We start from the raw sequence: 12,515 nt of genomic DNA on the forward strand, positions 1-12,515 counted from the left end.
GTGTTTCCAGCGGAGATTCACACGGATGATCCCTGGAATGGCGGGTCTAACATATGATGAACGGCTGAGGATCCTGGGATTGTATTTATTGGAGTTTAGAAGGTTAAGGGGAGATCTAATAGAAACTTACAAGATAATACATGGCTTAGAAAGGGTGGACGCAAAGAAACTGTTTCCGTTAGGCGAGGAGACGAGGACCCGTGGGCACAGCCTTAGAATTAGAGGGGGTAAATTCAGAACAGAAATGCGGAGACATTTCTTCAGCCAGAGAGTGGTGGGCCTGTGGAATTCATTGCCGCGGAGTGCAGTGGAGGCCGGGACGCTAAATGGCTTCAAGGCAGAGATAGATAAATTCTTGATGTCGCGAGGAATTAAGGGCTACGGGGAGAATGCTGGTAGGTGGAGTTGAAATGCCCATCAGCCATGATTGAATGGCGGAGTGGACTCGATGGGCCGAATGGCCTTACTTCCACTCCTATGTCTTATGGTCTTATGGTCCCCGGGGAGTGTGTCAGTATTTACAGGGGGTCCCCGGGGAGTGTGTCAGTATTTACAGGGGGTCCCCGGGGAGTGTGTCAATATTTACAGGGGGTCCCCGGGGAGTGTGTCAGTATTTACAGGGGGTCCCGGGGAGTGTGTCAGTGTTACAGGGGGTCCCCGGGGAGTGTGTCAGTATTTACAGGGGGTCCCCAGGGAGTGTGTCAGTATTTACAAAGGGTCCCCGGGGAGTGTATCAGTGTTTACAGGGGGTCCCCGGGGAGTGTGTCAGTATTTACAGGGGGTCCCGGGGAGTGTGTCAGTATTTACACAGGGTCCCCGGGGAGTGTGTCAGTGTTTACGGGCGGGTCCCCGGTGAGTTCGTCAGTATTTAGAGGGGGTTCCCGGGGAGTGTGTCAATATTTACAGGGGGTCCCCGGGGAGTGTGTCAGTATTTACAGGGGGTCCCCGGGGAGTGTGTCAGCATTTAGAGGGGGTTCCCGGGGAGTGTGTCAGTATTTACAGGGGGTCCCCGGGGAGTGTGTCGGTATTTACAGAGGGTCCCCGGTGAGTGTGTCAGTATTTACAGGGGGTCCCCGGGGAGTGTGTCAATATTTAGAGGGGATCCCCGGGGGAGAGTGTCAGTATTTACAGGTGGGTCCCCGGGGAGTGTGTCAGTATTTACAGGGGGTCCCCGGGGAGTGCGTCAGTATTTACAGGGGGTACCCAGGGAGTGTGTCAGTATTTACAGGGGGTCCCCGGTGAGTTCGTCAGTATTTACAGGGGGTTCCCGGGGAGTGTGTCAGTATTTACAGGGGGTACCCGGGGAGTGTGTCGGTATTTACAGATGGTCCCCGGGGAGTGTGTCAGTATTTACAGGGGGTCCCTGGGGAGTATGTCAGTATTTACAGAGGGTCCCCGGGGAGTGTGTCAGTATTTACAGGGGGTCCCGGGGAGTGTGTCAGTATTTACAAGGGGTCCCCGGGGAGTGTGTCAGTATTTACAGAGGGTCCCCGGGGAGTGTGTCAGTACTTACAGGGGGTCCCGGGGAGTGTGTCAGTGTTACAGGGGGTCCCCGGGGAGTGTGTCAGTATTTACAGGGGGTCCCCAGGGAGTGTGTCAGTATTTACAGGGGGTGCCCGGGGAGTGTGTCAGTATTTACAGGGGGGTCGCCGGGGAGTGTGTCAGTATTTACAGAGGGTCCCCAAGGAGTGTGTCAGTATTTACCGGGGGTCCCCGGGGAGTGTATCAGTGTTTACAGGGGGTCCCCGGGGAGTGTGTCAGTATTTAGAGGGGGTTCCCGGGGAGTGTGTCAGTATTTACAGGGGGTCCCCGGGGAGTGTGTCGGTATTTACAGATGGTCCCCGGGGAGTGTGTCAGTATTTACAGGGGGTCCCTGGGGAGTGTGTCAGTATTTACAGAGGGTCCCCGGGGAGTGTGTCAGTGTTTACGGGGGGGGTCCCCGGGGAGTGTGTCAGTATTTACAGCGGGACCACGGGAGAGTGTGTCAGTATTTACAGGGGGTCCCGGGGAGTGTGTCAGTGTTACAGGGGGTCCCCGGGGAGTGTGTCAGTATTTACAGGGGGTCCCGGGGAGTGTGTCAGTGTTACAGGGGGTCCCCGGGGAGTGTGTCAGTATTTACAGGGGGTCCCCAGGGAGTGTGTCAGTATTTACAGAGGGTCACCGGGGTGTGTATCAGTGTTTAAAGGGGGTCCCCGGGAGTGTGTCAGTGTTACAGGGGGTCCCCGGGGAGTGTGTCAGTATTTACAGGGGGTCCCGGGGAGTGTGTCAGTGTTACAGGGGGTCCCCGGGGAGTGTGTCAGTGTTACAGGGGGTCCCGGGGAGTGTGTCAGTGTTACAGGGGGTCCCGGGGAGTGTGTCAGTATTTACAGGGGGTCCCCGGTGAGTTCGTCAGTATTTAGAGGGGGTTCCCGGGGAGTGTGTCAATATTTACAGGGGGTCCCCGGGGAGTGTGTCAGTATTTACAGGGGGTCCCCGGGGAGTGTGTCAGCATTTAGAGGGGGTTCCCGGGGAGTGTGTCAGTATTTACAGGGGGTCCCCGGGGAGTGTGTCAGTACTTACAGGGGGTCCCGGGGAGTGTGTCAGTGTTACAGGGGGTCCCCGGGGAGTGTGTCAGTATTTACAGGGGGTCCCCAGGGAGTGTGTCAGTATTTACAGGGGGTGCCCGGGGAGTGTGTCAGTATTTACAGGGGGTCCCCGGGGAGTGTGTCAGTATTTACAGAGGGTCCCCAGGGAGTGTGTCAGTATTTACAGAGGGTCCCCGGGGAGTGTATCAGTGTTTACAGGGGGTCCCCGGGGAGTGTGTCAGTATTTACAGGGAGTCCCGGGGACTGTGTCAGTATTTACAGGAGGTCCCCGGTGAGTTTGTCAGTATTTAGAGGGGGTTCCCGGGGAGTGTGTCAGTATTTACAGGGGGTCCCCGGGGAGTGTGTCAGTATTTACAGGGGGTACCCAGGGAGTGTGTCAGTATTTACAGGAGGTCCCCGGTGAGTTCGTCAGTATTTACAGGGGGTCCCCGGGGAGTGTGTCAGTATTTACAAGGGGTCCCCGGGGAGTGTGTCAGTATTTACAGAGGGTCCCCGGGGAGTGTGTCGGTATTTACAGATGGTCCCCGGGGAGTGTGTCAGTATTTACAGGGGGTTCCCGGGGAGTGTGTCAGTATTTACAGGTGGTCCCCGGGGAGTGTGTCGGTATTTACAGATGGTCCCCGGGGAGTGTGTCAGTATTTACAGGGGGTCCCTGGGGAGTGTGTCAGTATTTACAGAGGGTCCCCAGGGAGTGTGTCAGTATTTACAGCGGGACCACGGGGGAGTGTGTCAGTATTTACAGGGGGTCCCGGGGAGTGTGTCAGTGTTACAGGGGGTCCCCGGGGAGTGTGTCAGTATTTACAGGGGGTCCCGGGGAGTGTGTTAGTGTTACAGGGGGTCCCCGGGGAGTGTGTCAGTATTTACAGGGGGTCCCCAGGGAGTGTGTCAGTATTTACAAAGGGTCCCCGGGGAGTGTATCAGTGTTTACAGGGGGTCCCCGGGGAGTGTGTCCGTATTTACAGGGAGTCCCGGGGAGTGTGTCAGTATTTACACAGGGTCCCCGGGGAGTGTGTCAGTGTTTACGGGCGGGTCCCCGGTGAGTTCGTCAGTATTTAGAGGGGGTTCCCGGGGAGTGTGTCAATATTTACAGGGGGTCCCCGGGGAGTGTGTCAGTATTTACAGGGGGTCCCCGGGGAGTGTGTCAGCATTTAGAGGGGGTTCCCGGGGAGTGTGTCAGTATTTACAGGGGGTCCCCGGGGAGTGTGTCAGTATTTACAGGGGGTCCCCGGGGAGTGTGTCAGTATTTACAGGGGGTCCCCGGGGAGTGTGTCAATATTTAGAGGGGATCCCCGGGGGAGAGTGTCAGTATTTACAGGTGGGTCCCCGGGGAGTGTGTCAGTATTTACAGGGGGTCCCCGGGGAGTGCGTCAGTATTTACAGGGGGTACCCAGGGAGTGTGTCAGTATTTACAGGGGGTCCCCGGTGAGTTCGTCAGTATTTACAGGGGGTTCCCGGGGAGTGTGTCAGTATTTACAGGGGGTCCCCGGGGAGTGTGTCGGTATTTACAGATGGTCCCCGGGGAGTGTGTCAGTATTTACAGGGGGTCCCTGGGGAGTATGTCAGTATTTACAGAGGGTCCCCGGGGAGTGTGTCAGTATTTACAGGGGGTCCCGGGGAGTGTGTCAGTATTTACAAGGGGTCCCCGGGGAGTGTGTCAGTATTTACAGAGGGTCCCCGGGGAGTGTGTCAGTACTTACAGGGGGTCCCGGGGAGTGTGTCAGTGTTACAGGGGGTCCCCGGGGAGTGTGTCAGTATTTACAGGGGGTCCCCAGGGAGTGTGTCAGTATTTACAGGGGGTGCCCGGGGAGTGTGTCAGTATTTACAGGGGGTCCCCGGGGAGTGTGTCAGTATTTACAGAGGGTCCCCAAGGAGTGTGTCAGTATTTACAGGGGTCCCCGGGGAGTGTATCAGTGTTTACAGGGGGTCCCCGGGGAGTGTGTCAGTATTTACAGGGAGTCCCGGGGAGTGTGTCAGTATTTACAGGAGGTCCCCGGTGAGTTTGTCAGTATTTAGAGGGGGTTCCCGGGGAGTGTGTCAGTATTTACAGGGGGTCCCCGGGGAGTGTGTCAGTATTTACAGGGGGTCCCTGGGGAGTGTGTCAGTATTTACAGAGGGTCCCCGGGGAGTGTGTCAGTGTTTACAGGGGGTCCCTGGGTAGTGTGTCAGTATTTACAGAGGGTCCCCGGGGAGTGTGTCAGTGTTTACGGGGGGGTCCCCGGGGAGTGTGTCAGTATTTACAGCGGGACCACGGGGGTGTGTATCAGTGTTTACAGGGGGTCCCCGGGAGTGTGTCAGTGTTACAGGGGGTCCCCGGGGAGTGTGTCAGTATTTACAGGGGGTCCCCGGGGAGTGTGTCAGTGTTACAGGGGGTCCCCGGGGAGTGTGTCAGTATTTACAGGGGGTCCCCGGTGAGTGTGTCAGTGTTACAGGGGGTCCCCGGGGGGTGTGTCAGTATTTACAGGGGGTCCCGGGGAGTGTGTCAGTGTTACAGGGGGTCCCCGGTGAGTTCGTCAGTATTTAGAGGGGGTTCCCGGGGAGTGTGTCAATATTTACAGGGGGTCCCCGGGGAGTGTGTCAGTATTTACAGGGGGTCCCCGGGGAGTGTGTCGGTATTTACAGAGGGTCCCCGGTGAGTGTGTCAGTATTTACAGGGGGTCCCCGGGGAGTGTGTCAGTATTTACAGAGGGTCCCCGGGGAGTGTGTTAGTGTTTACGGGGGGGTCCCCGGGGAGTGTGTCAGTATTTACAGCGGGACCACGGGGGAGTGTGTCAGTATTTACAGGAGGTCCCGGGGAGTGTGTCAGTGTTACAGGGAGGTCCTGGGGGAGTTTGTCAGTATTTACAGGGGGTCCCGGGGAGTGTGTCAGTATTTACAGGGGGTCCCCGGGGAGTGTTTCAGTGTTTACAGGGGATCCCCGGGGAGTGTGTCAGTATTTACATGGGGTCCCCGGGGAGTGTGTCAGTATTTACAGGGGGTCCCGGGGAGTGTGTCAGTGTTTACATGGGGTCCCCAGGGTAGTATGTCAGTATTTACAGGGGGTCCCTGGACAGTGTGTCAGTATTTACAGGGGGTCCCCAGGGTAATATGTCAGTATTTACAGGGGGGTCGCTGGAGAGTGTGTCAGTATTTACAGGGGGGTCCCCGGGGAGTGTGTCAGTATTTACAGAGGGTCCCCGGGGGGGGAGTGTGTCAGTATTTACAGGGGTCCCCGGAGAGTGTGTCAGTATTTACAGGGGGGTCCCCGGGGAGTGTGTCAGTGTTTACAGGGGGTCACGGGGGAGTGTGTCCGTATTTACTGGGGGTCCCCGGGGAGTGTGTCCGTATTTACAGGGGGTCCCCGGGGTGTGTGTCAGTGTTTACAGGGGGTCCCCGGGGAGTGTGTCCGTATTTACTGGGGGTCCCCGGGGAGTGTGTCCGTATTTACAGGGTGTCCCGGGGGAGTGTGTCAGTATTTACAGGGATTCCCGAGGGAGTGTGTCAATATTTACAGGGGGTCCCCAGGGAGTGGATCAGTATTTACAGGGGTCCCCAGGGAGTGTGTCAGTATTTACAGGGGTCCCCGGGGGTGTGTGTCAGAATTTACAGGGGGTCCCCGGGGAGTGTGTCAGAATTTACAGGGGGTCCCCGGGGGAGTGTGTCCGTATTTACAGGTGGTCCCCGGGGAGTGTGTCAGTGTTAACAGGGGGTCCCCGGGGGTTTGTGTCAGTATTTACAGTGGGTCCCCGGGGAATGTGTCAGTATTTGCAGGGGGTCCCCGGGGGTGTGTGTCAGTATTTACAGGGGTCCCCAGGGTGTGTGTCAGTATTTACAGGGGTCCCCAGGGTGTGTGTCAGTATTTACAGGGGATGGGTCGGTATTTACAGGGGGGTTCCTGGGGTGTGTGTCAGTATTTACAGGGTGTCCCCGGGGAGTGTGTCAGTATTTACAGGGGGTCCCCAGGGGAGTGTGTCAGTATTTACAGGGGGTCCCGGGGAGTGTGTCAGTATTTACAGGGGGTCCCCGGGGGAGTTTGCCAGTATTTACAGTGGGTCCCCAGGGGAGTGTGTCAGTATTTACAGGGGGTCCCCGGGGAGTGTGTCAGTATTTACAGTGGGTCCCCAGGGGAGTGTGTCAGTATTTACAGGGGGGGATCCTGGGGTGTGTGTCAGTATTTACAGGGGGGCCCCGGGGGTGTGTGTCAGTATTTACAGGGGGTCCCCGGGGGTGTGTGTCAGTATTTACAGAGGGACAGAGGGAATTCTCCCCACCTTTGGGGGCCAGCCCCGCGCCGGAGCGGTTAGCACCAGAAGAATGGCGCAAAAAACCGGCGCCCCCGGCAGCGGGGCTGACCGAAAGGTTTTCGCCGGTCGGCGCATGCGCCGGCAGTGACGTCAGCGGCAGCTGGCCGCTGACGTCACTGCCGGCGCATGCGCGATGTGGGGTTTTCTTCCGGGGAGTGTGTCCGTATTTACAGGGTGTCCCGGGGGAGTGTGTCAGTATTTACAGGGAGTCCCCGGGGAGTGTGTCAGTATTTACAGGGGTCCCCAGGGAGTGTGTCAGTATTTACAGGGGTCCCCGGGGGTGTGTGTCAGAATTTACAGGGGGTCCCCGGGGAGTGTGTCAGAATTTACAGGGGGTCCCCGGGGAGTGTGTCAGAATTTACAGGGGGTCCCCGGGGGAGTGTGTCCGTATTTACAGGTGGTCCCCGGGGAGTGTGTCAGTGTTAACAGGGGGTCCCCGGGGGTGTGTGTCAGTATTTACAGTGGGTCCCCGGGGAATGTGTCAGTATTTGCAGGGGGTCCCCGGGGGTGTGTGTCAGTATTTACAGGGGTCCCCAGGGTGTGTGTCAGTATTTACAGGGGTCCCCAGGGTGTGTGTCAGTATTTACAGGGGATGGGTCGGTATTTACAGGGGGGGATCCTGGGGTGTGTGTCAGTATTTACAGGGTGTCCCCGGGGAGTGTGTCAGTATTTACAGGGGGTCCCCAGGGGAGTGTGTCAGTATTTACAGTGGGTCCCCAGGGGAGTGTGTCAGTATTTACAGGGGGTCCCGGGGAGTGTGTCAGTATTTACAGTGGGTCCCCAGGGGAGTGTGTCAGTATTTACAGGGGGTCCCCGGGGAGTGTGTCAGTATTTACAGTGGGTCCCCAGGGGAGTGTGTCAGTATTTACAGGGGGGGATCCTGGGGTGTGTGTCAGTATTTACAGTGGGTCCCCGGGGAAGTGTGTCAGTATTTACAGGGGGTCCCCGGGGGTTTGTGTCAGTATTTACAGAGGGACAGAGGGAATTCTCCCCACCTTTGGGGGCCTGCCCCGCGCCGGAGCGGTTAGCACCAGAAGACTGGCGCAAAAAACCGGCGCCCCCAGCAGCGGGGCTGACCGAAAGGCTTTCGCCGGTCGGCGCATGCGCCGGCAGTGACGTCAGCGGCAGCTGGCCGCTGACGTCACTGCCGGCGCATGCGCGATGTGGGGTTTTCTTCCGGGGAGTGTGTCCGTATTTACAGGGTGTCCCGGGGGAGTGTGTCAGTATTTACAGGGGTCCCCAGGGAGTGTGTCAGTATTTACAGGGGTCCCCGGGGGTGTGTGTCAGAATTTACAGGGGGTCCCCGGGGGAGTGTGTCCGTATTTACAGGTGGTCCCCGGGGAGTGCGTCAGTATTTACAGGGGGTCCCCGGGGGAGTGTGTCCGTATTTACAGGGGGTCCCCGGGGGTGTGTGTCAGAATTTACAGGGGGTCCCCGGGGAGTGTGTCAGTATTTACAGGGGTCCCCGGGGGTGTGTGTCAGAATTTACAGGGGGTCCCCGGGGAGTGTGTCAGTATTTACAGGGGGTCCCCGGGGGTGTGTGTCAGTATTTACAGTGAGTCCCCGGGGAATGTGTCAGTATTTGCAGGGGGTCCCCGGGGGTGTGTGTCAGTATTTACAGGGGATGGGTCGGTATTTACAGGGGGGGATCCTGGGGTGTGTGTCAGTATTTACAGGGGGTCCCCGGGGAGTGTGTCAGTATTTACAGGGGGTCCCCCGGGGAGTGTGTCAGTATTTACAGGGGGTCCCGGGGAGTGTGTCAGTATTTACAGGGGGTCCCCGGGGGTGTGTGTCAGTATTTACAGTGGGTCCCCGGGGGAGTGTGTCAGTATTTACACGGGGTCCCCGGGGTGTGTGTCAGTATTTACAGGGGTCCCCGGGGGAGTGTATCAGTATTTACAGGGGGTCCCCGGGGAGTGTGTCAGTATTTACAGGGGGTCCCCGGGGGTGTGTGTCAGTATTTACAGGGGGTCCCCGGGGAGTGTGTCAGTATTTACACGGGGTCCCCGGGGTGTGTGTCAGTATTTACAGGGGTCCCCGGGGGAGTGTATCAGTATTTACAGGGGGTCCCCGGGGGTGTGTGTCAGTATTTACAGGGGGTCCCCGGGGGAGTGCGTCAGTATTTACAGGGGGTCCCCGGGGGTGTGTGTCAGTATTTACAGGGGGTCCCCGGGGGAGTGTGTCAGTATTTACAGGGGTCCCCGGGGAGTGTGTCAGTATTTACAGGGGGTCCCCGGGGAGTGTGTCAGTATTTACAGGGGGTCCCCGGGGAGTGTGTCAGTATTTACAGGGGGGCCCCGGGGGTGTGTGTCAGTATTTACAGGGGGTCCCCGGGGTGTGTGTCAGTATTTACAGAGGGACAGAGGGAATTCTCCCCACCTTTGGGGGCCAGCCCCGCGCCGGAGCGGTTAGCACCAGAAGACTGGCGCAATAAACCGGCGCCCCCGGCAGCGGGGCTGGCCAAAAGGCTTTCGCCGGTCGGCGCATGCGCCGGCAGTGACGTCAGCGGCAGCTGGCCGCTGACGTCACTGCCGGCGCATGCGCGATGTGGGGTTCTCTTCCGCTTCCACCATGGCGGAGGCCGTGGCAGTCCCGGAAAAAAATAGTGCAGCCAGGGCAGTGGCCTGGGGTCTGAGTGGGGGGCTCCGATCGCGTGCCAGGCCACCGTGGGGGGAACCCCCCGGGGTTCGATCGCCCCCCGCCCCCCCTAGGACCCCGGGAGCCTGCTCGCGCCGCTGATCCTGCCGTTCCAGAGGTGGTTTAAACCTCGGCGGCGGGAGAGGCCTCCCAGCGGCAGGACTTCGGCCCATCCTGGCCGGAGAATCACCCCAGGGGCCTCGCCGATCGGAGTGGCGAGATTCCCACCGCCGCCACTTCCCGGATGGCGGAGAATCTCTGCCACGGTGGCGGCGGGATTTTAGGCGCCGTTGGTCTCTGGGTGTGAATTTTTTATAGAAACTTAACAAGCTTGTGTTGAATTTTGTACATGCACGATTGCATTGTGGTTAGCACAGTTGCTGCACAGCTCCAGGGTCCCAGGTTCGATTCCTGCTTAGGTCCCAGTCTGTGAGGAGTCTGCATGTTCTCCCCGTGTCTGCGTGGGTTTCCTCCGGGTGCTCCGGTTTCCTCCCACAAGTCACAAAAGACGTGCTTGTTAGGTGAATTGGATATTCTGAATTCCCCTTTCGTGTACCCGAACAGGCGCCAGAATGTGGTGACTAGGGGCTTTTCACAGTATTTTCACTACAGTGTTAATGTAAGCGTACTTGTGGCAATAAAGATTTTTTTTAAAAAAATAATTAAAGTTTCTGCATTGAAAGGGTTACGTCCATAGGCTTGTCCTTCTTGTCTGTGATTGGCTGCTTCCAGCCCTGACTCACTTGAGCTTTGGGTTTAAATAGGACGATGTTTGCTGAAAGCAACCAGACTCGCGAGTGACAACATCCAGGCCAGTGAGTGAGAGATGACTGCCGTGCGTGTGTGATGGAGAGCTTGTACACACACGGCCTTCTGCTATCCTTTCTGATTGGGTGGATTCAGCCTGGAGCTGGACAGGTACAGGAAACATTGACGAGACACTGAATCGCAAGCTTGTTTACCATTTACATCAATGGTCTCAATAGCTGAAAATTGTAGATTTGTTCTAATTTTTAAAAAATGTCATGTGAATACGAGTTATGAGCATTAGTCAGATTACACCCTTAGGCTGAGAAGCGTTTGTCCTGAATTCACTAGTGCATGTGCTTTAAATTCATGGCGTTTGATCAGGAAATGCAAACTGTTTTCTGTGCCTTATTTGCCACTCACAGCCCCTACATCCCCCCCGCTCAGTTTCCCCGCACCATCTCCTCCCTGAATATTGCACAGAGTTCCAAAAGCACCACGAACCCAGTCCGTTCCTTTCTGCCTCTGCTCCTGTTCTGTCCCAACAGTGGCAATGAAGGGACAAAGCACTGAGCTCAGCCCACAGGGCAGGCTGGCTAGCACTGCAGCCTCACGGTGCCGCGGTCCCCGGTTCAAATCCCGGCTCTGGGTTACTGTCCGTGTGGAGTTTGCACCTTCTCCCCGTGTCTGCGTGGGTTTCGCCCCCACAACCCAAAGATGTGCAGGCTAGGTGGATTGGCCATGCTAAATTGCCCCCTTAATTGGAAAAAATTAATTGAGTCTCTAAATTTATTTTTTTTTAAACTGCGGGCTGGCGCAATCAAACCCAGAATCGCCCTGATATCAAAGCCTTACCAACGGGTGCCAGTATGTGAGGAATGCCTGTTAAATACAGGAATGTAAATTATTTAATTGTGGGGCAAACTGGTGCTGATGTGTCAGAGAGTGTCTCAGAATCATAGAATCTCACAGCGCAGAAGGAGGCCATTTGGCCCACCGAGTTCGAACCGACCCTCCGAAGGAGCACCCTATCTTGGCCCGCGCCACCTCCTTATCCCCGTAACCCCAACTAACCTTTTGGACACTGAGGGGCAAGTTATCACGGCCAATCCACCTAACCTGCACGTCTTTGGACCGTGGGAGAAAACTGGAGCACCCGGAGGAAACCCGCACAGACACGGGGAGAACGTGCAGACTCCGCACAGTCACTCGAGGCTGGAATCGAACCCGAATCCCTGGCGCTGTGAGGCAGTAGTGCTAACCACTGTGCCACCGTGCTGCCCTATCATGTGTAAAGTACCAAACCACCCCCTCCGATGGCTGTTATAACTTTCCTAGTTTTTATTCCATGTTCCTACCTCTGTGTTACTCTCACTCACTCAGAGCTGAGGAGCAGAGCAAATAAAAAACATGGGATCAGCATGTCCGCAGAAGCCTTTTTCTGACTCACCTACCTCTCCCTGCGGACCCAGCTAGTCTACGGTGGTGTTTAATCTCCACATGAGCCTCCCACACAATTTGCTTCATCTCAGCCCATCGGCCCATCTATTCTTTCTCCCTCAAGTATATATCTAACCTCTCTGTAATTGCATCTATGTTGTTCACATCACCCACTGCTTGTATCATCGAGTTCCACAGTCTCACCACCCTGTGTGTTATACGGTTTCTCTGGAATTCCCTATCGGATATATTAGTGACAGTGTTATATTTGTGGTTTCTTGTTCTAGACTCCACCTCATGTGGAAATACTTTCTCTCTGCATCTATCCTATCAAATCCCTTCAGAATGTTATTGACCTCTACCAGTTACCTCTCAGCCTTCTCTGTTCCGCAAAAAAGAGTTTCAGTCTGTTCAATCTTTCTATGCTTGCATCTTCCTTTGTTTGCACCTTCCCCAGTGCCTCTGTCTCCTTTTCCCATGCCTCCTATAACATTGATCAGTATATACTCAGCTTGTGTGCAGGTTTGAAATGGCGTGGTGGTTAATATCTGATAAACATCTCATAATGTTTCCTCATTATCTTCAGCAATCTGCACCTCTCTAACACACCATGAGATCCCCAAGGGTATTATCTATCAGTTATTAACAAAGTGAGTCAGACTCGAGTTTGCATACAAGATAAATCGATATTAACCGTTAGCAATTTTACCCATCAGCAAGGCTGTAAAGGTCTACCTCCTTAGCATTGCACATTTTGGCCCCTTGTCACAGACTGCCTTGCTTCAAAGACCATCAGCCATGCCTTAGCAACCTCAACATTTGACTA

The 12,515-nt window shown here is 56.1% G+C and overlaps 1 protein-coding gene across 2 annotated transcripts in view; it reads left to right on the top strand.

The window, feature by feature from the left end:
- Positions 1–12,515, top strand: part of gpx3 (glutathione peroxidase 3) — a 54,860-nt gene that overhangs the window by 21,928 nt on the left and 20,417 nt on the right. For both annotated transcript variants that reach the window (XM_038796249.1, XM_038796248.1), the window contains exon 3: positions 10,267–10,420. In XM_038796249.1, coding sequence (XP_038652177.1) covers positions 10,349–10,420 — 72 coding nt within the window. In that variant the 5' untranslated portion in view covers positions 10,267–10,348. The remainder of the gene's footprint in view (positions 1–10,266; positions 10,421–12,515) is intronic.

The sequence above is a fragment of the Scyliorhinus canicula genome, chromosome 4 (genome assembly GCF_902713615.1).
Source record: "Scyliorhinus canicula chromosome 4, sScyCan1.1, whole genome shotgun sequence".
NCBI lineage: Eukaryota > Metazoa > Chordata > Chondrichthyes > Carcharhiniformes > Scyliorhinidae > Scyliorhinus > Scyliorhinus canicula.